Here is a 26,675-nt window from a genome sequence, read left to right as displayed (position 1 = left end):
TTATAAGACCTGAAACCATTTGGCTGCACTGGGGAGAGGCTGGATATAGTATCTAAGTGGATGTGCAATGCTATCAATTCTAGTGGCTGTGGTAGTTACTTAAAACATCTGTGCAGATACAGTTACACTTACCAAATTGCATGGATTGCACTAACTACAGCATTTGCTTGATAAAATAAAATTTAACATACCAAAGTGGATTCTGTTGGGAAAATATTACGCATTTTGGCTTCTAGAAAATATTAAGTTCATGCAACCAGGTTGAGATCTCTCTTAACTATGGGGTTCACATTGCCCATGTTTATGTGACTCTGTTAGCTTATTCACAATGACTACTCATTTAGATCCACACAGCAGACCCTTAAACCACCCTCATAATATCTCCAAACATGACCGTACTGTGCCTGGGGCACCTTCAGTTTTTCCCCAAATCCTCACAGCATCCATTCTAAGGCACTTTGACTACTTGCTCTTTCCTCAGCAGATCTGCATCACTCCAGATCTGCTGCTTCACTTGTACTTATGTCCCCTTGTGGCTATCTTGCCCTGCAGGAAATTGCAGAGCTGCAGCTTATCAGGGTGAGCAAGAGCCTCCTGACAACTCCATTCATGATGCAGGACGGTCTCTGCAAAGGAAGCCAGTTACCTGTTTTTCTCAGCACTATGCCATGTGCTAGCATGTCACTTTTCAGGACTTCAAGAGCATATTTCAACAGGACATGGCTCAAATCTTATGCACTGGTAAGACATCCTTCCCCTTTTGACACAGGGAAATGCTGACTTCAGACTTAAATGCCTTTCCAGCCATCCAGTTTTAGGTTTCAGTTGGTACGAAGTGGAAGCACTCTACTGGATCAGAACAAACCAGTTGCAGATGTTCCACATGGTGAAGTGCAAGGAGATCACTGAATAAATCTGGCTTGACATAGATGCTAGTATTAGGCTGCTGTAATTGCTTGTTACGCGAGTGTTTCACATTTACTGTCTAGGAGACTACTGAGCACTGGTGAGGGCATACCTGGAGCATTGTGTTCAGTTCTGGCTCCTCAGTACAAGAGAGACATGGACATACTGGAGAAAGTCCAATGAAGGGCTATAAAGATGATGAAGCATCTTTCCTATAGCAAAAGCTGAGAGGGCTGGGACTGCTTAGCCTGACAGTCTCACGGACAGGCCCAGAGGCAATGGGCATAACCTAAAACTGCAGGAGGCTCTGTCACCAAGAAACACTTTTTTTTACTGTGAAGGTAGCGGAGAAGTGGAGCAGGTTGCCTGCGGAGGTTGTGGAGTGTCCATCCTTTCAGATATTCAAAAGCCATCTGGACATAGTCCAGGGTAACTGGCTCTGAGTGGCTCTGTTGAGCAGGGATGTTGGACCAAATGAGTTCTTTGCCAACTGCAGCCATTTTGTGATTCTGTGGGGATGCTGCCCACAAATCTATTGCCAGCATGTGAATTAGACTGGAGGGGACATTGCATTCTTCACTGCTTATAATCCAGTGTAAACTACTTTGCCTCTTTGAGCCCTTATTCCTTTTACTATCTTCTCTTTATTATCTTTTAGACTGTCATTTTTTTGGGGACAGGAACTACCGTATCCTGATCTTGTGCAGTACCTTTTGCACCAGGATGATGCTCTCACTGAAGTCTTTTGATAGACAGTGGTATGTTGAAAACACAAAGAGAAAATGGAATTCTAATGTTAAGTATTGATCACTTCATTTTTTTCCCTACTTCTGAAGTAAAACTGAAGACATTGTTTCACCCACCTTGGCTTCCCATCAAAGCCAAGTCAAAGGATGTTGCTGCAGCTGTGAGTCTGAAACCAGACCACACAAACAGCCACTGAGCAAACAGCCATGCAGCCAGTCTGCTTTTGTCCCTGGGATTGCCCACTGGTGCAGAACACAGGCACTTGCCTCCAAAGATCCCAGCTGCCACTGTTCTCCCTGGACAGCAGGGCACAAAGTCAGTACACTGGCCAGCAGGTGCTGCACGGTATAGTCTCCATACAACCTTCATATGGACATCTCTAGTCCTCTGGTGTCTCCCAACTCATTAATTTTCCTTGTTTAAGCAGATGAGAAAATGGTAGGGTTTGTTGTTTTTTCTAACAGGTAAAAATCAAGCTTGTTCTGTGTTGTTAAATGAATTTTTAATGGTCTTGCAGATATTGAAAAGAATTTTCAAGGCATTTTGCTGTTTGAGGTTGAAAAGTGTTCTTGTCTTGAAATACTTTGTATTCTTATTTTCACTGTCTAACTGAATCAGTAAACTGATGTGTGACCCAAACATAATGACTGCGTTTTGAAACCAGTAAAAACTTCAAAGGAGCGTGTTCATTGCAGATTACAAAACTGTCCTAGAATATTCACTGAGATACTCTACATCAGGAAACATATACATATTCATTAGCAGTTTTTATTTATCTTCAAAACACTACTGTTCTGAAAGAGCAAATCAAACAGAAGTCTAAAAAGCCTTTGCATTCAGCCAAGATTCTTCGCAGAAAATGATTAGTATTACTGCATTTGTACTGAGTAGACAGGGTTATTAATTAAGATGTATTGGTTTGCTCTGGTGCGCTCTATCCTCAGCAGAAGATCTGTCAAGTTGTTGTGGTTTGTACAAAAGTTTTCTCTGCATGCCATTTCTCATGTTTTCTAAACTAAAAACTCACTCGAGGTCTTCATGCTTTCAAATTTCTCAGGGCTGTATTCTCTGAAAACAATGGCAAAATTCCTACACACTAGGATCTTAACAGACCCAGTCTAGAAATATATCTGTTACACATTTAAAAATATCTTGCAGTCCCCTCAGTTGATAACCACACAGCTTGTTTTATAGGCCTTCAAGTCTGGGAACAACTGCCAGCAGTTTATTCTGTGAAACAACAGTCTTCTGGAGACCCGTGTTTGATTTGCCACAGAAATGAAATCTAATCTCCTAAAGAGAGGAACAATGAGTCAACAGTCCCATAAAAGGCTGAGATTTAGGGGAGAGGAATTAAATTTTGCCATAAGTTCAAACTTCTTATGTGATCTTGCACAAGACCCTTGTGAAGGTCTACACTGCAGTGTCTGGGAAGCAATCTGTCTGTGGAGAATCGGTGTATCTGGAGCCTTATGCTGTTGTGGATGGCCTATTTCTGGGTCCTGAGACAGGTCCAAATGTGTTCATGCTGGTATCTTTATGCTGATCTCCGCATTGTAAGCCTGAGGGAATAGCTGTAGCCACAGACCTGAGAAGACTGGAAAATTAGCCTACACTGTGACACTAGACTTCTAGCAATAGCTGAGGTAGCTCAAATATCTCTACAGTCCACTAGCCCTCCTGTGTCATTTTATTCCCCATTTTAAAATCGGGATGACAGTGCTGACTGGTGAGGTGAGTCTGGCCACCCTGTTTTGGGGGTAAAGGCATTCAGTGAGCTGGGCCATTCATCCCCAGAGCAAAAGATTAATCTCTGGTGTCTCCTGTCATCTGATGTCTCAGTGCCATTTACACTGATGCAGGTGTAGCCACTCTATTCATTTTAGGACTCATTTGTTTTTTAAATAATGATCCTGTGGTAAATGGTATGAAGTGAGATTGCACTGACTGAATATACAGCCTGTGAATGTAGCACAACTCAACACTTCCCAGTAGTACTGATGACTAACAGAAGGAAATCTCTATTTTCCCTAAACCAAAACTGCAAAGAAGTATAAACAATTTGATTCATACATCAATGAAAAGCAGTAAACAAGGTATTTCTGCTGTATCTTGAGCTTTTTCCAGTAGTTGCTTAAAGTGGAACTGCATACTGATTCTTAAACTTCTTCCAACTTTGACCAAAGTAATGCCCTTACGAGATCTTTGTGTTCCATTACACCTGGAGACTCTTATTGAGGATGGAATCTGCCTTTTCCTAGCTTTTGTGGCTGTCCCTACCCCAAAGACTTCACAAAGTAAACATACAAAGCAAGACCAATATATTTAAAAAACAGTCTGAGGATCATAAAGGAACAGAGGGGCAATAATGAGAACTGAAACAGTCACTGTCACAGCATGCCAACTCCACATAAACCAAATTGCACGTTTTATGTCCTAAAGTAAGCACAGCCACTTCAGCATTGTGTAAAACTCTTCTGGGATAAGCACAGGTTACAGCAACTCTTCTTCTACCCATCACACACTCAACACACAGTCCTCTGCCTGTTCAAGGCTGCAGACTATATAAATGCAAACTTCTTCCTGCAAATGCATATTAAAATCTGTCTTTCAGATAAAGTATTCCATCAGGAAATTTCACAGATAATACTTTGTCTGAAAAGTGAGCATCAAGTGCCTTTTGGAGGGTTTTTGGCTTTTTTACTCTTCCCTCAAAGTGAAAAACATTTTGGTCTCAATGGAAAATATCAAAGCATTTAATTAATATTCTGATCTTTCCTCTGTCAAGCAGACGCTACTGGATTCATCCCAAATCCCTGTGTCCAGCAAAGCCTGAATTATCATCAGTAACCTGACATGACTATCTATGGTTTGAGTTTGGTTGTGCTTAGCTGGAGCTCTGTCTTCTTTTTACAGTATTTTAAAGTTCTGTCATTTTTTATTTTTGTTATTTTTCAACTTTCCTTACTCCACAAGTCTTGTAAGCATCTTCTCCCTTGTTTAGGTTCTCCGTGAGACACTCCTCATACCCCACAGTGGGAGGACACATGGGTTAAAACTTAAACATGAGAAGTTTGGATATAAGGAGGAAGTTCTTTACTGTAAGGTGGTGAGGCACTGGAATGGATTGCCCAAGGAAGTTGTGAATGCTCCATCCCTGGCAGTGTTCAAGGCCAGGCTGGACAGAGCCTTGGGTGACATGGTTTAGTGGGAGGTGTCCCTGCCCATGGCAGGGGAGTTTGAACTTGATGATCTTAAGGTCCTTTCCAACCTTGACTATTGTACGATTCTATAATTCTAAAACTGTCACACATTCAGCTCCTTTTAGCTTCTTAGCCTAGAAGTTCCCTCTGCAGTACAGGTCACCTTTGAAGAAGTGAAAGCTTAAGCCTAGATGGATGCTGTAAAATACTCCATAGAAAATCTTACACCTACTCCAGTTAAAATGGATAGTCTTCATACACCATCTAGCAGATGAGTAAGGCTTGATCTTTGGTTTTACTGAAAGGTTCTTTGCAAACATTACAGGCTTGTCTGTGCTGAGGTAAAGTATAACTCTTCTACTTCAGTGGATTTAGGATCAAGCTGTAAAAGCACAGGGATATCCACAGCAACATGGAGTCTTATACAGAGCCTTCCACAGTGAACAACCTCTTGGTTTCTTCTGGGCTTCCCTGGGTGGTATGTTGTATGGCTGGTGCTAAAGGTTTGCACACTAAAAAAAGTTATGCTGAAACAATGCAAGTGTTTAAAATTCCTTTGGATAACAATATCATCAAAGAGTTCACAACTTGCGTATGGAAAAGGATGGGAAGGAAATTGAAGCAGAGAAAGGTGGTGTGCCTTGAGGAAGGTCACAGAAAAGGTTGGTAGCAAGACCCAGAACAGAAAACAGGTGTTCTGGATGGGGCTTTTGTAACAAGAAACACTGTTTCTCTTCTCATAGGGATCCTTCACCTTAGCATAATGATGAAGTAACTGCTGAGGAGACCATGTAAACCCAAGCATCAGCCAGCCACCTTTCCAGTAAGGAAACTCTGAGAAATTTTGGCAGGTGTCAAACAATTTCTTCTCCAGAATGCAGCACCAACATATGGTTGTGACATGTGCAACACGGCAGCATGGTACCAGAAATACCTGGCAATGTCCTTTGAAAATATCACTCGCATTAGATGGCATATTCAGATGCACACAAGATCAAAAGCAATAATAACAAAAGTAACAGCTGTAAAGTCCCCCCTTACGGACTGGTCATTTCCTGTAGAACTGTTTCACCTGCAGCCAGTGTTTTCTCTTCAATTTGTATTTAAGTCTAAACGACTTTTCCTTCATTATTTTCTCACATTATACAAAGTATTCCAACAGCTGCTGGAAGCTGAATACCATGTTAACAGTAAATAATTTAGTAAATATATGCCCACATTGACATCGAAAGAAAACCTGAGATTGCACAACTGTACTATGTGTTTTTATTATACTGCAAGTACAGTTTCAAACATAATAGGATTTATTCATAGCATATTTACTCCGCTGAAGTGAGCATAAATATGTAAATGTCTAAGGCTTAGACTGGGAGTTGTCTACTGCTGCTTTCAAGTCATGCAGCACTGTTCGCGCTCTAAATGCAGGCTGACAGCAGAAATAGCAGAACTGTACTTCCAAGGAAAGTATTACAGAAGGATCAAGCTTGCATATCATTACCTTACCCTTGATTTCTAATACACAATGACATTGGACACACAGCTGTAGCTTTCACACTACTTTAATGGAAAAACTACACAGAGAGAGCAAGGGAGCACACATTGCTGATTGGGGCAGCTAGCACCAGAGTGTGATCAGAAGGAAATAAAAATCCCTTCTTATAAGATACCATTCAGATGTACAAAGCAAAATAATTTTGTGTTGAAATACATGGAAGTGAAGGGGGTTGATTTTGTTCCCTAGTTGTCAAGGAAGGACAGCAGAGTGCCAGCTAGCAGCACTCAAGTAAAATCTTTTTCTAAGTGAAATAAACATGAAGCATGTGGTGGGAAAGTTATTTTACTGAAGCCAGCAGATGCAGCTCTTTTGGCTTCTCTGCAGTATGAGCCATCAGAGACCCATTCCAAAGGCTTGCAGGCATGAGAAGCTACACCAAGGTGAGGGAACTCTATATAGGGTATATTAAGGTGAGGGACTGTGCCTATAGCTTTCTCCGGGGCAGCAAGGTCAATCAATTTTCAAAGTTGCAAATAAATAAATAAAAAGACACAGCAGAAAAATTGCTCACAAGGCAATTACCAAAGGGTAGTTGGAGCAAGAGAATAATCCCAGCTTTACAGCTGGGATTTCAGGTCTAAGCAAATATCTGAGTAATTGTCTTTAGCTGTGTACACATTTTAATTCACACCTTTCCACTCACTTATTGCTTCTGTGCCAGACACTTTTTAAAAAAGTGAATCAATTGCCCATAAAAGGTGTCAGATTGTCAACAATGGAAATGAAATCCCCTGGTTACTGAACAAACAGGTTTGGAACAGCACTACAAACTTCCGCTCACTGCAGAGGCAATTTGCCTCTCGTGTAACCTGGAGGGTATTCCTCATTATAATTGCTACTCAGTCCTGGCTTGAATTGCTCCAAGCACTTCTAATACAATCTGATCCCTTCAGACCCTGCTTTACTGCCCCTGTTCAAGCATGAAGAATTCAAGCTGAAACAGGTGCAGAGCAGGATGATTAATACAATCTGGGGAACAGGGAGTCTTTCACAAGCAGAGCTGCCAACGCTATCAATTTATGTGGTAGACAACTGCTTTGGGCAGTAACCTACTGGATTTCCAGTATCTGGCCACTTAGGTTCTTGGATGCCTGGAAATTCAGGAGGATTTCACAGAGCACACACAAAGCAATCTGAGGTGGAACGAACAGTGTGTGATACATCCCTGATACCCAAAGGGGTATGGAATCAGTCTGTGATTGTCACTTCTGGGCCTGCAAGGGCAGAATGGTCCAAGGGGGTCTCAGCTTACATAGTGCAGTAAAGGCTGACTGCTGTCAGGGCTTATATGGGGAAGGAAAAACACTGGGAAGAAAGAATATGTCACTTATACTAATAAGTGATAATATCAGCACATAAGACCAAACAAGTATGGACTGGCCAGGGATACAGGTACAGTCACACTGTAAACTGGAAGATCTCAGGTAATTACTAGCATAAGGATGTTGCACAACAGCCTTCCTCTAAGGGAGGGGAGGCAACAGCCTAGCTACTTCTAAAAGAAGCTTGGACCTTTATGAAAGGATTCTATTAAAAAATATTAAAATCCCATAACATGAGGGATTAAATCTGCTAAGTCCAAAGATCTTGTCCTGGTTTTGACCACACAGTAGCCCTTATATGCCTTTCTCATAAAAAAGCGTATGATCTCTCCTTTTCATGTCATTTCCTCTGTGTTCTTCTCCTCTGGGTATTAGCAGTAGTATTGAGTTTGCCAGTGTGTTAATCTTAAGTGCAAGTCTTTGCATTAGCTGTAATTTCTTTATATGTTTTCTGTTTATATGTCTTTACATCACACAGGTAAAGGACCAGAGATTTTGGCATCATTAACTCAGCTGACAATACAGTCATTAAAAGAACTGTCTTGAAATTATGTGAATCTCTCATTTTCTTCTATTATGTAATCCATTTTTTTCCCTAAACTTTACAACATAATCACAATTGTAGCCCTCTGAAATCAGAAACAAACGTATCTGTTCTATGGCCATTGCATCATGGAGTCAATCGAAAATCTGCAGATCAGAAGCTAAATTTCCATTTAAGATGAAAACTGGTATATTGTGGATAAAAACTATATAAATCCTATTAATTTCACCAGTGAAGGCCACAGGTAACATTCTTCCCTGTTACAACCTCCCTTACAAAAGTCCATCTGAATCTTTAATACTAAGCCGTGAAGAAAAGACAACAACCTAGAACTCAAAAAATAAGGTCTTTTTCAATTAACAATTTAAAAACAGGTGAAGGCATCTTCTGTACCTTTTCCTTATCTTTCAGATAAAGACCTCTTGGATAAGCTTGGTAAATCCTTATCTGCTAGACAAAGGACCACTATGACGGGCCTTATCGCTTAATTAAATCCTAGTACTATATACAATGAAGTCAATAATTTGTTATACAAGATAGCACTTCAAATCGTGGCTGCATTGGATAATGCATCTCTATTGGTTCCCTGTACCACAGCATGATGTAATGGCTCATGTTCCATAACCTCCTCCTGGGGTGCAAGGAACTCATTACAGAAAAGGTGCTCAGCTTAGCAAGGACAGGCTGTGATAAATAAATCTGTTGAATTGACTAGATAAACTAAGGTCCCCAGATAAAACTGATTTGATATGTAGGGCCTAATTCTGTCAGTTTTCCTTGTAAGGAAATCAGCTGAATGTGAAAGATTTGTGGATTTTGGCCCAAATAAAATATCGATGCTATGGATCACTGTAATGGAAAAATAGTATAACCAAAGTTAATGCTAGGTGGTGTTGTGAAACCTGTAGAACAAACACAGCTACTGAAAAAAGCACATGATAAGGTGTAAATACTGACCATCCTTTTACTCATTACAGCTTACATCACTCGTATTTATACCCACATATATCTGGGAGAAAAAAGAACCTGATAAATAATAGCTATGGCAACTATCACCAGATATCATCCTGGCAAGGTCTTCCTGAAGACTAAACCCAGTTCAAATTATTCTCTTTTCCACACAAACATATTTGCATAAAGAAGTCTAATAATTGCAATGCTTCATTTCACTAACTGGCTTATTGATAATGTGCTAGAGTAATCTGTTCCTGAGTTTGGTGAGCAACAACATTTTTGTGCATAATAATAATAATATGGATAATCCATAAAACTGAGTTCACTGTATCTCCAAGTCCCTGAAGGACTCCACTATAGCCTAAACCCACTACCCATTACTTGATATTGCATTACACACTGAATCTCTACAAGCCAGGGGGCTTTTTCTGGTAAATGTGGTAAATTTTGGACCTGAGATCTGTCACGGGCTCTAACCTTATTCAGCTCTATCAAAACAGAGACTCTATGGTTGGCATTTATCTCCCTTCACTTTCATCAAGACAGCTAAGAGCTGCCATTCAGCCCATCCTATGTAAACGAACAGAGGAGGTTCACACAGTGAGCTTAGGTTAGGCATTTAACTTTAAGCCAACTAGATCTAAGGAACATTTCTCTTTCCCTTAGAAAGAATCCCTGAGGAGTGTGATTATGCTGAGTGTGAACTGTAGCACTGCTATGACGCAGATGTCTGTCCACGAAGGATAGGGCATCAAGATTCTTGGGTGCTCATTAAGACAAAAGGTCCGGATGCAGATCTTGCTCATACTGAAGATGCCAACTGCTTTGAAGGGCGCTATTGAAAGTCCATGCTTTGTATGGTATGTTGTGAAGAGGAAATAAATTCAACCTTTTGTCCCTGTGGCCACACGGTATTCTGCAAGACCTGTGCTGCCCAATTCCAGTTGGGTTCTGTTTGTAGATCTCGTGTAGAGCATGTCCAGCACGCATACTTGCCAACCCACACCAGTCTGCTCAATTTGTGTTTTTCTTTTTTTTTTCTTTTTTTTTAAAATAAAATAAAACAAAATAAAATTTAGTTTGCTGATGACACCAAGCTGTGTGGTTCAGTTGATACGCTGGAGGGAAGGGATGCCATCCAGAGGGACCTCGACATGCTTGTGAGGTGGGCTGATGCCAACCTTATGAAGTTTAACCATGAAAAGTGCAAGGTCCTACACCTGGGTTGGAGCAATCCCAGGCACAGCTACAGGTTGGGCAGAGAAGAGATTCAGAGCAGCCCTGCAGAGAAGGACTTGGGGGTGTTGATCAATGAGAAAATGAACATGAGCCTGCTTCAGTGTGCACTCGCAGCCCAGACAGCCAACCGTATCCTGGGCTGCATCAAAAGGAGCGTGACCAGCAGGTCGAAGGAGGTGATCCTGCCCCTCTACTCTGCTGTCCTGAGACCTCACTTGGAGTATTGTGTACAGTTCTGGTGTCCTCAACATAAGAAGGACATGGAACTGTTGGAACAAGTCCAGAGGAGGGCCACGAGGATGATCAGGGGACTGGAGCACCTCCTGTATGAAGACAGGCTGAAAAAGTTGAATCTGTTCAGCCTGGAGAAGAGAAGGCTGCGTGGAGACCTCATAGCAGCCTTCCAGTATCTGAAGGGGGGCTACAAGGATGCTGGGGATGGACTATTCATTAGGGACTGCAGTGATGGTACAAGGGGTAACGGGTTCAAACTTAAACAGGGGAAGTTTAGATTGGATATAAGGAAGAAGTTCTTTACTGTGAGGGTGGTGAGGCACTGGAATGGGCTGCCCAAGGAAGCTGCGAATGCTCCATTCCTCGCGGTGTTCAAGGCCAGGTTGGACAGAGCCTTGGGTGACATGGTTTAGTCTGAGGTGTCCCTGCCCATGGGAGGGGGGTTGGAACTTAACGATCTTAAGGTTCTTTCCAACCCTGACTATTCTATGATTCTATGATTCTATGATCTTTACTTATTTATGCCAGTGATATGCTCAGAACTACACTGTCAATGTTAAGCACAGACAACTCCTGGCCACTGGGATAAACAGGAGTCAGCATAAAATTACCTAAATCATGCCAACCAAAATCCTCCCTGCTAGGGCTGTTCTGTAAATTTAGCATTTCCACACATTTACAGGGTCTGTTACAATCACATTCATGTTTTCATAAAGCTGAGGGCATAAAAAACTGCTTCCAGAAACCACCAGTATTGAGGCCAGGCTAAATATGCTCTAAGTTGCTAGAGCTGTGTGCAGTTCTAGGATTTCACAGCTGGGTACTTCTAGCAAATTGTACTCCTTTCTGTGCATAGTCCCAAAGGATTTCCCCATAAATGCATAGACCTAGTTCTTGCATGTCTGGCAAACTCTTCCTGTATGCTTGCCAAGTTCTAAAGGGCAAGGAATCAACAGCTGATAATTTATGCCAGGAACCTACAATGATCCAAATTCACCCCTCATGTAATTCTGGTAAAGCCAGCAGAGTGCCAGGGGAGAAGTTGTTGGCTTAGCAAAGTAAATTTTCACTGACATTTGAGGAATACACAGTATCAATTAAAGCAGAGCTAATTATTGCTACTATTATTTGCATTTCAGTAGTTCCCAGAGGCTTTTAACAGGATTATAGCCTTCTGGTACAAGGAGTTCTTAGGAACATAAGCTCTGATCTGGAAGTTCATGTATGAAAGCTGACATTTAGAACCTGTGCACAATGTCTCTACATTCAGTGGGGCTCCACAGAGAACTAGGCTTTGCTCACAGGTATGGGCTACAAGAATCTCGGCCACAGAAGTTGCTTGTCATGCTCTGAGGTTTGCCTAGAGCCATCAAATGTCCTGCTCTTTACAGAGTGGAAGGGGCTACCCTGGCCTGTGTCCAAAGAAAGCAAGCCCTTCCCAAAACTTGGCATTTGGGCAAGGCCAACGATGCCGTACGTTGGCTCCTTGTCAGAAAACCTTGGGAAACGCTCCTAACTCTTACTTACTCTGATATATTTATTATGGGGTACCATTCCCTTTGCCTTAGAATGAGGCATCTTAGACATTTTCCACTATATTCTGAGTCATTCTTGAAAGGAAGGACTGCCTTCCATTTGTCAGCTTTGCCCCAATTCCCTTGCTGCCCCTGACACCAGATGGGCATCCTTATGAAACAAAGAAAAGCTTAGTCACCAAGACTTCCAGCATTCAGACTGAAAAAAAAAAAAATTAAAATGCTGTAAATTTTTGTAATCTAATATTTCGTAATATAATAAAATACATGCTTAACACTTGGATTCTCCCAGTGTTTATTGATTTCTTTCCTCTACAACACTAAAATATATTGCAAACACTGGAGTCCAGGGCAAGTACCCAGTCTTCTGCATGCTGCTCTCAGTTCAGAACCCAAGCTACAGCCCAAACCTCCCTGCAGCCAGTTATAGCTAGTAATGATCTATATATTTCATACAATACTTCAACGCTGTATGTGTTCTGTTGAGATTCTGAACTGTGGTGGGTGACCAGGCTTCTAGAACTCCACATGTGACACATTAATAATACACTTGACAGACACATTGCTTGTTGAGACCATTTAGCAGTACACAAGCTCTCCTATTCTCCACCCTAGCAGCTGTTTCAGGGGTCCTTAGGTCACCTTGCTCTGAAGGAATTACAGCTGAAATAAGATGCATCAAGTGCATTGCAGACAACAAGGCGGATAAGCTGCAATAAGTGGATAAATAAGTGGATAAATGAAGAAGCAATAGAAAGAAAAACTACAGCAGTAACAAAATCTGATACACATAAACACTGCCTGCAGCTCTGAAACTACAGTTAGTCCAGAGGCTGTAACACACTCAGAATGTTTCATGTTCAAAGTTTATCACAATAGTCTTTTTCATGTATTTTAGTTGGTTTAACCTCATACTGTTCCCTTTCCTTAAGTAAGATATTTAGTAGTTTTCAGAGTCTTTCCCATTTCCTACTCTGCCTTTGTCCTTCTGGGGAATATGCTCAAAGAAGAAGTGTACTTTATCTGTGTATACCTTTCAAGAGGTACTGCTGCTGCTGCCAACAGGTCATAGATCAGGCCCAGTGGCACTTAAAAGGGACTAAATTTGCTTTTTCACTCCTTGTATGTACACTTTAAACCCAGAATTTCCTGTCAGGTGTGACAGAACATTTGCTGCCTCACAGGATATTGCTGACATAACCCAAGATCTGTTTAGTGTCCAATTTGGAGGAACTTGTCCAAAGACAGGCTTAACTTTGAGTGGAAGATGGTGCTTGGAGTTAGATGTCGCTTTCAGAGGTCCGCCCCAAGAAAGTTATGAGCCAAACCCACAACCTGAGCACTCATCTCAGCCAGCCTGCATGCTATCAAAACTCAGTTTGGTTTTGCCAGACCAGAGTGAAAGCTCACAAAGAGGTAACCATGGTTAAAAAATAAACCAGAGGTATATTTTCTCTAGGGAATTAGAAGCCATTTGCTGTTGATAACACTGTTCTTAATAACTTTGTATTAATTTTAGGGGTTTAATAAAATTAAACTTGGAAGTCTGCTTTACTGTGTTTCTGACTGATGATTTCAAACCATTTCAGTGTGCATGCAAAAATAAGTAACAATTGAAACAAGAAACAAAATAAAACCATACCAAAACAGATAAAAAAAATGAATGTGCCTGTCCCAAAACTAAGCTACTAAGTATATCGGGAAAAAAAATTAACATCCAAACCCAGTGTAAATAAAACTGATAATGACTATTGCCATGCAAACAGCTCGATGTAGAGGTCAGGACACAACAATTTTTACTGAAAGGTTTAAAATTATCAGAAAAAAAAGTTGTTTAACATTATCCTCCCTAGTTTAGGGGGAAATCTGAAGCAGCAGATGCAAGGCAACCTGCCATAGTAATACAGCAAGCGAGTGCAGAACCAAGATTAAAAGTTTCTTGAGTTCTGGCTCAGTTATCTACTTAATCTCCTTGCAAGGCAATCTGTTGCATTCCCAACTGCAACCGGATTTGCTTTGGAGGACATATGGCAAATAAATTATTTATGCAGAACTTCCGAAAGTATTTAACAAATTGATGATGACTAGCTCACATAAAGTCATATTAATTCATGGATTCCAGAGACAGCAAGTATGTTAACCCCATGTACAGAAAAGACACACACACACGTGAATTTTATAGCACAGGTTAGGTAGTATCGGAGATTTTTATATAGAATCCAGAGCAACTATAGTTCCTGGAATTTCAAAACTCAGTGAAAGACCTGAGTGAAGGCAAGTACAGTGAATACACTTGTCTGTCGCTGTAGTTTAGGTTCCTGTTCCACACCTGCTGAACTTCACACATCTGGGAATGGTCACTTTTTTGTATCAGAACTGTGCAAAATGCCTAAAGAGTCTGTATATTAACAGAGTAACAGTGAACTATCCTGCTATTCTTTCTTAATATTAGTGTGTTAAGCAAATGGTAACCTGATTTATGTTTGGACTGTCTGTCATGGGAATCAAATCAGCCACCACCATGAGCAAAAATATAGAACATAAAATACACTCTTCTACATATCTGAATGCTACAGAAATGCTCATTGTGAATAGTGCTTCTAACATGTAATTTCCCAGCCTCAAACAGAAGTGATACAGAGAATTAGGACAAGAGAGCTGTGAATTTTAAAAGGCTGCCGTTGAGAGTAACTGAGCCTTACCGCCCTCACTTCTCCATCCAGCCTTTAGAGGGTTCAGAAAACTGCCTCCCTTGCCAGGAAATGCTCTTGTGTTGCAAACCTGATAACCAAAAGAAAGATAAACACCAAGCAGCAATGGCTGAAGTCCTGGCCCCACTCAATCATCATGGTTTTATACCATTGATAGCAGTTGCATTCACCTCACTGCCTCCATGTCAGGCAACCAGGGCTGGACTGGTAGACTATGTGTTAAATTATCAGCAAGCATCACCTACTGATGGTCTGTTTCCTAAACTGAAGTCAGAATTTGGCTGTGAATTTACAGGAATATGTAATGAATAAATGTCTAGCTGTACAGATGTGAAGAAAACCTGAAAAATGAGACCAAATGAGGTAAGTCTGCAGAGAGCCCAGAACAAAGTGACATGAGAACTTCCCTATTCTCATAGCAAGGGTTTAATCAGGTAACACCGATAATTTAAATACTAACATTGTTAATTATTTCCATGAGGAGTTGTTCACCTGGGAAAGATTTGCCATTCCCTTCAACAAGTCTTGTTACAGGAGGCTCTACTGAACTGTTTAAGATCAGATTTGGCTTCTTTGCAAGTAGTGTAACCTAAAAGTTTGTTTTATGCAAAGGCACAATTTTATTCTGTATTTTAACCTAGCATGTGCAGAATGCCAAAGTTCTGATTTCCTCATTAAAAGGTGGGAAGGAAACTCAAAAGGAAAACTCTTTTTGGAGAATTACTTTTCTGTGGGATCAGTGATTCAAACTGAACTACTCTGCACCCACATGATCACTGGGTCCTTTGAAAAGCAGAAGGGCAGCACATTGCCAGGCAGCCAGGAGGGATGTGCTCAGGGAGAGATAGCAGAAAAGGACTTCCAGCTTGCACTAGAATTTAGGATGATTGTAACAGCGTAAACAGATTTAGGATGTTGTAACACTGTGGCTGTAAAGCACCCAGGTCCAGTGAAGCAAAAACTACATGGCCTGAAGTCTTAGTTTATGCAAGCTCAAACCTCCCTGTACCTTCATGCCTTAAAAGATGGAAGACCACGGATGTCTGTAACATAGCCCAAATTGTCCTTTTCGTGGTATGTTTTAATCTCATTAACTCATGGCGGTTTTTTTGCAACACAAAAGACAGCTCAACTTAGGAGCACCAGCTGGCCCCATGACCTAGTGAAGCCTCAGCGGTGCCCAGTGCGTGTCTGGCATTTTGGGGGTACTGCGAGCAGCTCACTTTGGCAAGAGACATCTACAGATAAATATAAGGGAGGTGTGCGAACGCCGACAAGCTGCCACTTCCTCCCGTCCCCACTCCCCGCTACTGGTCCCGGCTAGGCAAAGGCACCGCAGCCAGACAGCGGACAGCAGCCTCCCCAAGGGCCGGCGAGCCTGCTCCCCTGTGACAGAGGGGGACGGTAGACCCAGGCCACCGCAACTTGCCCGCAAGGACCCTAGGCACGGTGCGGTAATCCCCGAGCACGGATCCACACCCCTTCCCGAGAGCCTCTGCGCAATTCTCGGACCTGAGGCCCAACGGGACGGCAGCACGACCGCGTCCCGACCGCCATTGCACCACACATCACACCCCTCCCCAGCGCGCGTGCGCGTTCCCGCTCCGCCACAGTGACACATGCGCACTCCCGCCCGGCCCAGCCGACCGGCGCAGCGGGCAGCTGGCGGCTCGGCGCATGCGTAGAGGGCGCTGACGGTAGACGCACACGGAGCGCCTGGGCCCTGTGTAGCCAACGGCTGAGCTCGCTGCCCGCCCTCCCCGCAAGGGAGGGACCGGTCCTCCGCCATCCCATGATGCAGTGCGGGGGCGGTGGCGACAGCGACGGAGGTGGTGGTAGCCGCCATGTTGTGGTAGTTTGTTGTTCTCTTGTGGTGGGTGCGTGCGGAGGGGCGGCGGGAGGGGGAAACGCCGGGCGCTAAATCCGAGCCTCTCCCCATTCCCTGTTCCCCCGCTCCCCGCTGCTCCCGCGGGCGGCACGGGGTCGCCGCTGGGAGCCGCCGCCGCCTGGGCAAGACGAAGAGCCATGGCTGCCGCCCTGGGAGGAGGCGCAGGTGGGTGTCATGGCCTTGTAGGGCTGCGCAGGCGGTTCGGACCCCTGGGGCTTAGCCTGTGGGAGCGGGGCCGGCTAAAGCCGCGGCGCGAGGCCTGGCGGGGCGGAGCGGGTGTCGGGGCTGAGGGAGCCGTGGGCAGCGGGGCCTTCCTGGGGCGGTGGCGCCCCTGCACCCCGCCACCTCTCGGTCTTCCGCCTGAGCGGGCGCGGCCAGCTGCGCCGGCGGGGTGCGGATAGAGTGAGCCCCGTGGTGCCGCGGGCAGCAGGAGCTCTACAGGCGCCACAAAGCCCCAGGGGCTCCGCTATTGCTAATGGGAATCGGCGTCGTGCGCTGGTGGGAACTGTTGTGTTCCTTTGGCCGGGGCAGGGCCCCTTTTGCTGTTGGCCTTGCTTTCACTAGGAATAACAGTTTTGATAAAGGCTGGTCAGAGTTGTCAGTTGATCCATTTGCCCTTGTCTGTACAAAAGTGTGTTGATTTTAGTCTGTGTTTGTTTTCTGTAAGTAGGTGTAATGAAGAAGAGCAGCCCCTTGTGATCACTCACCAAAGTGGTCAGACTGTTTGCATTGTTAGGTTAATTGGCTGCAATGTACATAAACAAAATAAAACTTCTTATTAAAGCTAAATATCACAAAGAAATTCTCAAGTTTAGGAGTTGAGTTTGGGAAGAAGGTTAGGAAGAACAGCACTGATGGGTAAAACAGTAAATATCTTAATATCTTGGGCATTGTTTTAATAGTGTTAAATATGTTGCAAGGTTAAAGTTATTTTACAAAAAACCTGGGTGCTAGAGCCTGTGGTTCAGATCAGTTACATGTGATGTGGAAGCAAAGTTTGTATGCATGTTCTCTCTATGAGAGATTTTGTACTATTATGAGGTCAGTAATTTAAAGTGTTACTTTTGAGTGCTTTTGATTCTTATGTTTAAAAGTACTGCAAGGCAGCTGAATGAGCCTTCATGTACAAAGATGTATGCAGCAAACAGCCTTCAACTAAGTCGTGAAACTGCAGTTTCAAGACTATTTTTTTTTTTTAGTTGTGGAGTACTGTATGTGTTTAGCCATGAGTTAGGGTTCCTTTGTAGTAAGTGGGCACAAGCAGTTGTTTGTTCAGCATTAACACTGTGCTTATCAATAAATAGTGCAAATTATAAATACAATCCTTGCCCTGTGTAAACAGTGTTTGTCTAGTCTAGATGGTCACTGTGCAGCGCTTGCATTAATGAAGAAACTAAGAGGTGTCACACACGGCCATATGACTAGTCAAGGAAAATTCCTGTTTGAGGTTGTTAGATACATTTCTAAGACTCAGTAAAAAAGCATAGAGTTTACAGGAGTGATGTATGCAACTCTTTTTGGAAAGGGACTACTATCCAAAGGCAATGGCACTAACAAATGGGAAAGAAGCCCAGGAGTAAGTGGTTGTTTGTCTTAAACGTTTTTGATCAGTTAAAGTTTTAACTGTAGAATTTAGGGTTTCTTTTATATTTTGGGGGAGACGAAAAGACTTTAAAATATGGCGATACCAGCACCTTGTTTTGGTGTGGTGGTTTTTGTTTTGTTTTGTTTTTAAGGCTCTAATAATTGGTAAAGTAGTACAAAATAGGTCTTGAGAAGGTAAATAGAGTGTTAATTTGATGACATTGCAGGGTAACATGAGAAAGTTTTGGCTTTGAAGATGTAGATTAAATTTTAACTTCTATAAGGCTGTGTTGCATGGCTGAAAAAGAAAGTGAAATGGCTGTGTTGGCTGAACATTTAGATATATTTGATGGAAGGAAGGTGATTTGTTGGACAGCATGTCTGGACTCATTGGTTATTTACAAGTTTTTAGGCTTTTGGGGAACACAGGCTTGATTCATAAGAATAAAGTATTTGTATGTATTTTTGTGACCACCTGTTGGTGAAGGTAAGTTTTCTAAGGGTGAAGGTAAAGGCTCTTTTGGTGATAGGTTTCACAAACATAAACTGGAAAGTTTTCAGGTGGTGGTATCTGGGAGTGATTCACAGCTTCATGTTACTTCACAAATTCCTTTGCTATGTAGCCTGATTCAATTTACTTCTAATTCTAGAATGGCTGTATGGAAGTGTAGAAGTTCAAGGTATGTGTGCTGGTGATGATGAGGGACTTTAAGAGCTTATAGTTGCTTGTTAGTCTACTGGTATGGTTAAGACAGTGGTTCCCAAACTTGGATTCAAACTGTCATATATATATATATATAGTCAGAGCAAACATGTTGAATGTTGAGTAACATCATCTTACTCAAAGGGTGGCTGTAAAGAGAGTGCAAGCCCTCTATTCACAAGGAGCCACATGGAGAAGACAAGGGTCAATGACTGCAGGTTGCATCAGAAGAGGCTTCACTTGATAAAAGAAATACTTTTTTAATTCTGTTTTTACATAGAGAACAGTCGGTCACTGGAAAAACCTCCAGGAACATAATGAAGTCTACGTCACTGGAGGTTTTCAAGATGTGATTGGACAAGGATGCTAGATAAATTATTTTACCTAGGCTTCCTGTCCCACAAAGGTTGGACCAGATGGTCTTTCAAGGTCCCTTCCAACCTGGGCTGTTCTATGATTTAGTGATCATCTGCTTATAGTGTAATGTAATAACTGTGTTGTGTGGATGCTGACATTTTTTTCTTGGTGTTCACTGCAATCAGCTTACAGCTAGATTTTAAGCTTATTAGGGAGAGATGGTTGTGGGGTAAACAACAAACCATTACTAAAACAAAGCAAGGAGCACGTGTCTTGCTTGTCATACTGAAGTAAGGGAAAACTATTTGGAAGTTTTCTTCCTTTCAGATTAATAAACTGCTGATAAACTGCAGTAGTCTACAAGACTTTTAATGTAGATATTCTTGGGGTATGAATCATGACAGGGGTGGAGGAGGAGCTGAAGAGGGCTCTGTCTGTACGTGTCTACCTCATATTCCTGCCAGTGGTCCTGTACCAAGAGTAGCTGAATGGGTGATTCTCTACCTCTGAGCCTGTTATGTTATTGCTCTAGCTTGAATTTACGTTGTCATCAGTTTAAGTAATCTAAGGGCTGCTGTTGTGCATTCAGCAATGTAGTGGCTTTAAAAACCTCTTGTGAAGCTGACGATAAAAATTGGAAAAGCCTATGCTGCTAGCACAGCAAGCACCTTTCTCTGTTGTGGATCACTGTCAAATTCAAAGATGTACTAAAAATTCTCTAGCATGACAAATTCGGTTGAGCTTGTCGTGCTTCAGGCTATTCAACAGTAGCATACATGGGCTGGAAACAGTTTCTGCATTTGTGCCTAGCTGAAAGTGTGTGGAGTGCTGGTTGTATTTTGGTCTCTCTGGGTATTGCATGTACTTTGTTAGGTGGACTGATACAGTTGGTCAGTATAACATAGTGTGTGGAGTGCTGGTTGTATTTTGGTCTCTCTGGGTATTGCATCCTACTTTGTTAGGTGGACTGATACAGTTGGTAACTATAACTTAGTGTGTGCATATTACAGTAAAACTCCTTTAAGTGTCAAAGGCCTATAGCATTTGCAATTCATGAAATAAAAATATATGGTCATAGGCTAGTCTACCAGCTGAGTGCCAAAACCTGCTTGAATTAGCTTGTGGCAGGCAAATTTGCTTTAAAGTGTAGCAGTTTTTAATATCTGTGCTTCTTTGACAAGCTTTCACTGAAATTCTCATTACTCTGAATGTTCTCTCAGGTCATCTAAATTAAACATACTATCACTTGTGTTTACAAAATCCAAACCATGCTTTATTGTATCAAATACTCAACCTCAGATTTTTAGGTCATGTTGAACTTGTTCTCCAGAATAATTTAAGAAGATGGTTGTTAGTGACTTGGCCAAAAAACCTCCAAGTAATTTGTTTGGTCCTGTGTTATATTCTGCTGTAAGGCAGCCTCTGTTTTTACTATAACTTTTAGTGACTATGAAAGATGCTGGGGAGTTTCTGCAGAGTTGCAGTTTCTCATCAGTGTCCAAAGCCATTTGGGAGCTGAATTCATGTGGATTTCATTTGTGCTCTTCGCCATCATTCACTGTTCCACATTTGTGAGGCAAGGACTTTGACATTTTTAGAATGTTTTTCCAAAGCAAATATGTTTTCAAAGCCAAGCAGACTTTGGAGTTGGGTTTTTTTAATATTTTTTTTGTGGCTTGATGGTTCCAGACAGCATATCCTAATTAGTTCTCTTCTTGCTCGTTGTTAGTGGGTTGCTTTGCATCATAACAAACTCTCAAAAAACTGGTTTTGAGAAGGTAAAAATAACTTCTGTGGAAGTTATTTTTTTTCTACTTTGTCTCTTTGAGGAAGTTAAACTCTATAGAGTAATTTGGAAAGAAAGCATGAAATACATTAGCTGGGGAACATGTTACGAAGTTGTTGTGTTGTTATAAATACTTAAGGCTTCTGTGAGTGTTTACCAGTCTAGAGGCTTTATGATGTCTGTTCCTGAACAGATAAACTAAACTGTGTTTGAGTGTGGTGTATTTGTGTTCTTTTGCATAATGCAGTAATAGGACTGAATGTGACTTTTTTATTTCCCCCTTTTCAAGAATGAGTAGAGAGCTTGAGTGTCTATAATAAAGGGGACTGCATTCATAGTGTGCTTTATAATGTCTTAGATTTACATCACAGACATAGGAGTTCCTGTTGAACTTGTGTTTTTATTGCTGGATGTTGTTGTGATTTGTTACCCAAAGTTTCCATTCAGCTGATGTTAATAGTACAGTTACATTGCCAGCCTATGTTTTAGATGTGTCTGTTCCTTGTGAAACCTGTTACTCTTCTGTATTGCATAGCAAGAGATATGAAATTCAGTACCAGGCAGAAAAATAGTATATAAATGTATATACGCAGTTCCAGTACACTGAGGCTTTACAATACCTGTATGTTGTGTAAACTTTTGCAACAAAATATAAAGAAAAATATTCTGTAGAAATAAACTATTACATAAAGATAAGATGGTAATCTGTTTTTAACCTGGAGACTTGTGCTTGAAACGCTGTCAAGTTGTCATGTTGTGTTTTAAATGTGATACCAGGGAATGGGATAGGTCAAGATGGACTTATGTTCAGCATTAAATCTGAGCACAGAGATTTGTTATTTTTTCACAGGGTAAATAATTTTTTTCCTCAAGCTTTTTGTTTTTGTTTTTGTTTTTTTTTAATTTTTTTAGATTTTTTTTTTATGTCTTCCTTACTCTTACTTGTTCTGTCCCAAAAGCAGTGTAGCTGAGTTATTAAAAGACCTTTTGGGTAAACCGTGCGTAATACATTTTATCCATTGAACTATTGGATCATTGTGGCACCTCCGTCTTGTTTTGGATAAGGAGACATCTTTGATGCTTTTTCGATGCCTGAAACTAGTAGTATGTTTTATGTTCATGGTAGTGTGATACTGAAGCAAAATACAAAATTTTGAGCTGTTAAGGTTTATGAGACAGCACGTGGTTAGTGTTCCAGAAAGTGTGCAGGTGTATTTATAGGAAGACTAATGATGCAGTCATCAAATGTTTTTCCTAGTTGAGAAGTCTTGGCCATCTCATTGCAGTAAAATACTCCAACTTAGCAACAGTTGCTGTGTAGGACTACCTTTTTAGGCTATATTGGTACCATTTTAAGGTGTTTAAAGCTCTGCAGTGTTCTTACTGATTCACCTCCTACGCTTGTGAGACTTGACTGTGTAGCTTAGGACTTCCATTTTACATAGAAAAATGATTAGTGAAAGTTTTATTGAAAAGGGTATCTACAGAGTTAAAAACTACGATTGGCATAGCCAAAGAGGAAATGAGGCTTGTATTTTGTGGATTTCTAGTGTAGATGATTTGTTCTTATTAAGCAGTTCTGGGCATATATCATAAAACAACTGAAAAAAGAAAAAGCTGTATAGAACAACTTTTAGCACTGCCGGTGCTACACCAGGGTAAGTATAAAGCAAATGGGAACATTTTAATGTGGAGAACCAAGCGTGTTTGGCTGTCTTTGTGCTTCTTAAGTTCAAACTTAAGCAGGGGAGATTCAGGTTAGAGATAAGGAAGGAATTCTTTTCCGTGAGAGTGGTGAGGCTTGGAACAGTTGCCCGAGGAAGTTGTGAATGCCCCATCCCTGGCAGTGTTCAAGGACAGGTTGGACAGAGCCTTGAGCAACCTGGTCTAGTGGGAGGTGTCCTGCCCATAACAGGTGGGTTGAAACTAGACAATTTTAAGGTCCTTTCCAACCGAGATCATTCTGTGATTCTTCTGGTTCGCAGCTGGCCAGAGCCTTGCGAGGGAGACTGGCCTTCCGAAGCAGCCAGCATTAGTCAGTCTCTGCAGCATCCTGCAACTTCTCTGTCACTTTGATAATGGTGATTTATCCTACAGTAGGAAGAGCTATGTGGTAGATTATTTCTTTTGTTTTCCTCTATAACTGGCCTGCCCTGCTTCCTTAGTCAGTTAGTGCTTTTTGGTATTTCATAGGGCTTAGTGTGGTTTGGTTAGGTTTTTTTTTTGCAGGGGGGTGTTATTTTTTTTTTTTTTTTATTCAATGCTTCTAGTGCTGCCTGGAAGTTAGAGAGGAGGCTTAGTGTACTTAGTGATCACCTCTTAGGATCTTACAGTTGATAACCCAGCTAATGTGCATAGATCTTGATGAGGTTTGCCAAGAGAGCCTTGCCTTGAAAGGAGGAGCTGTACCATTGTGCTGTATCTCTTAGAAACAGTTGCTGTGTACGACTGCCTTTTTAGGCTGCACTAATGCCACTGGAAGAAACACAAAACCTTTGCCAGCTTCTGCAGTCGACGTTTTCCTGCTTAAAAAGCTTAAGTTCATGGATTCCTCCCTCCCTTTTTTCTTCTCTGTTCACCTCCTACACAGTACTGAGAATTATATATATATATATATATATAAAAATAAGTCTTTGGCTGTTGCTGTTAGTGGTTTTGTGCTTTGCTGATGCTGCGTGTTCCTCTTTCTATACAAGTTAATGTTTTGCAGGCACTTTAACCATGCTTGACACAAACATTGACTTGAGTTTCTTAAGGAGAAACATCCATAAATGTCATGCTGATTGGTGTGTGCTGCTCTTTTGTTTTACCTAGACAGGTAGAAGAAAATGAAAATATGTGTAGTTTCAGAAATGTAAAAAAATGATGCCTCACTGAGGTTTGCTAGGTATCAGATCACATTGCTAGTGTAAGGCCTGTGTCTACTGCAATATTTGCTGTCTCACAGATGATGAAGCTGGCAATGAATGCTATTTGTAGATGCGTGATTGTTGTGACCTTTTTGTAAAGGAGAGCTACAACCTGCTTTGGGCTCTGACAGTACTTAATGTCAAAATAGCATAATTTGTAATGCTCATTGTCACTGTCAGCTGTCATAGAACAAATAAGTATAAAAAAGAAAAGCTGTCTTCCTCTGTCCCAAAGATCTTGGTATCATAAGAGTGTGATGAGACGAGGAGAGATGAGGACAGGGTGCTGCTGGGGACCTAGGTGAAGCGGTTCCTGTAAGCTGTCGTCACCACACTCAGGTTGACCAGTCATTTTTGAGGCTTTTGTATGCATCCTACTAGACTTGTGAAAAGGGCTTTGCATGGATGTCACTCAGCTTTGTATTTTGATAGGAGTTGCTCAAAAACAAGGAATAGGTAGCAAGAAATTTGGAGGGGTTGAAAGAGCTGGAGATTCGTGATATTGGTATCATGATAGAGTGGAGATCTGGCTCTACACTAGAAACTTGACAGGCATGTGGACTCTTTTGTGTGTTTTTTTACTAGTAGTAATACTAGGTTGTAGCACTTGTATGGCCATGGAACTTCAATATCTGGCTTGGAAAAGTACTATGAATTGTACTGAAGAATGATCATTTTTGCTGTAGAGACATCTCAGCAGAGATAAAGGGTTTGGCACATAACTTTTCGAGATTTAAACTTGTTTGACGTAAAGGTCCACATTTTCTATGAGAAAATGAACATGAGCTGGCCGTGTGCGCTTGCAGCCTAGAAAGCCAACCGTATCCTGGGCTGCATCAAGAGGAGCGTGACCAGCAGGTTGAAGGAGGTGATCTTGCCCCTCTACTCTGCTCTCATGAGACCTCACTTGGAGTATTCTGTACAGTTCTGGTGTCCTCAACATAAAAAGGACATGGAACTGTTGGAACAAGTCCAGAGGAGAGGGCCACGAGGATGATCAGGGGACTGGAGCACCTCCTGTATGAAGATAGGCTGAGAAAGTTGAATCTGTTCAGCCTGGAGAAGAGAAGGCTGCATGGAGACCTCATAGCAGCCTTCCAGTATCTGAAGGGGGGCTACAAGGATGCTGGGGATGGACTATTCATCAAGGACTGTAGTGATGGTACAAGGGGTAATGGGTTAAAACTTAAACAGGGGAAGTTTAGATTGGATATAAGGAAGAAGTTCTTTACTGTGAGGGTGGTGAGGCACTGGAATGGGCTGCCCAGGGAAGTTGTGAATGCTCCATCCCTGGTGGTGTTCAAGGCCAGGTTGGACAGAGCCTTGGGTGACATGGTTTAGTGTGAGGTGTCCCTGCCCATGGGAGGGGGGTTGATCTTAATGATCTTAAGGTCCTTTCCAACCCTAACTATTCTATGATTCTATGTGTAAGAATTGTGTGCTGAAGAGCTAAGATCTTCAAGTGATGCTGTTTTATAATGCAGCTCTCTGGAGTTCTGCAAGTGGTGCCTGGCATGAAAAAATATTGTATCTTTCAAGCAAGCAGGCGTAGCTTAAAAAGAAGCTAGTTCTGCCTGATAGTGGTGTCTCAAGCAGTGTTAGTCAACATGTGGACACTGTAATTTTGGGTTGCTGCAAAAGCAATTACCTCATTACCTTAAAAATAACCCACAAACCAAAACAAAAAACCCACTCTGGAGGTGTTTACATCAAGTCAGTGGGTTACTGCAGTCCAGCTGTAAGAACAATGGCAGTGCAGGATACTTGTGCCATTAAAATGGCGATGCAGTAAGATGCAGTTGCCCAGAGAAGTTGTGGCACCCCCATCCCTGGCAGTGCTCAAGGCCAGGTTGGACAGGGCTTTGAGCAACTTGGACTAGTAGAATGCATCTCTGTATTTATGACTGAATTTCGTGGTTTGAAAGCTCTTAATTTAGTGACATTGCAAGAACTGAATTTTATATTTTTGATGTTTTTACATCTTCTTAAACTTAGTTGGTCACTATCACTTGTGTTTTGATAATATGAAGAAAGAAGTGAATGGGTTTGTTGTTGCATGTGGGGAATATTCACTGAAGGATACTGGGTTGAGTTTAAAGAGCTGAAAACAGATTTGGTTTTGAAGGTTCACTGAAAAAACACAAACACACACACAAAAGACCAGTTTACCCTTGACATTGTACTTGTTCAAGGAGTCAAATCCAAATAGACTCAGGAGACTGACCGGGTATATGGCATCTTAGTGATCATAATTTCTGACTGTCAGATTGCTCAGCCTCCTGTATTTTGCAGGCCATTAAACTGCAGTGGGTTTCTCCTTTAAACATGAAGTTCATTTGCACATTTGTTTTACTCTTACAGAAGTAATTAAAGGGTGTGAAAAGACACAAAATCCAGGTGTGCCTTCTCTGCTGGGCTTTAGCCACAGGACGAGAGAGTGAGGGTTGAGTGTTTCTGAAAGTGTGTGCTTCCAGTTTGCAGATGATAGAGACATCTGG

At 41.8% G+C, this 26,675-nt stretch overlaps 1 protein-coding gene across 9 annotated transcripts in view; it reads left to right on the top strand.

Moving 5' to 3' along the window:
• The first annotated feature begins 16,748 nt into the window (after positions 1 to 16,748).
• RBM33 (RNA binding motif protein 33) overlaps positions 16,749 to 26,675 on the top strand; it is a 103,907-nt gene continuing 93,980 nt past the window's right edge. For all 9 annotated transcript variants that reach the window (XM_080639330.1, XM_080639336.1, XM_080639333.1 and 6 more), the window contains exon 1: positions 16,749 to 17,003. In XM_080639330.1, the coding sequence (XP_080495456.1) occupies positions 16,976 to 17,003 (28 nt within the window). In that variant the 5' untranslated portion in view covers positions 16,749 to 16,975. The remainder of the gene's footprint in view (positions 17,004 to 26,675) is intronic.

Source organism: Psittacula echo, assembly GCF_963264785.1.
Source record: "Psittacula echo genome assembly, chromosome: 2".
Taxonomy (NCBI): Eukaryota; Metazoa; Chordata; class Aves; order Psittaciformes; family Psittacidae; genus Psittacula; species Psittacula echo.
Note: the sequence above shows the minus strand (reverse complement) of the source record. Positions and strands in the feature narration are given on the sequence as shown.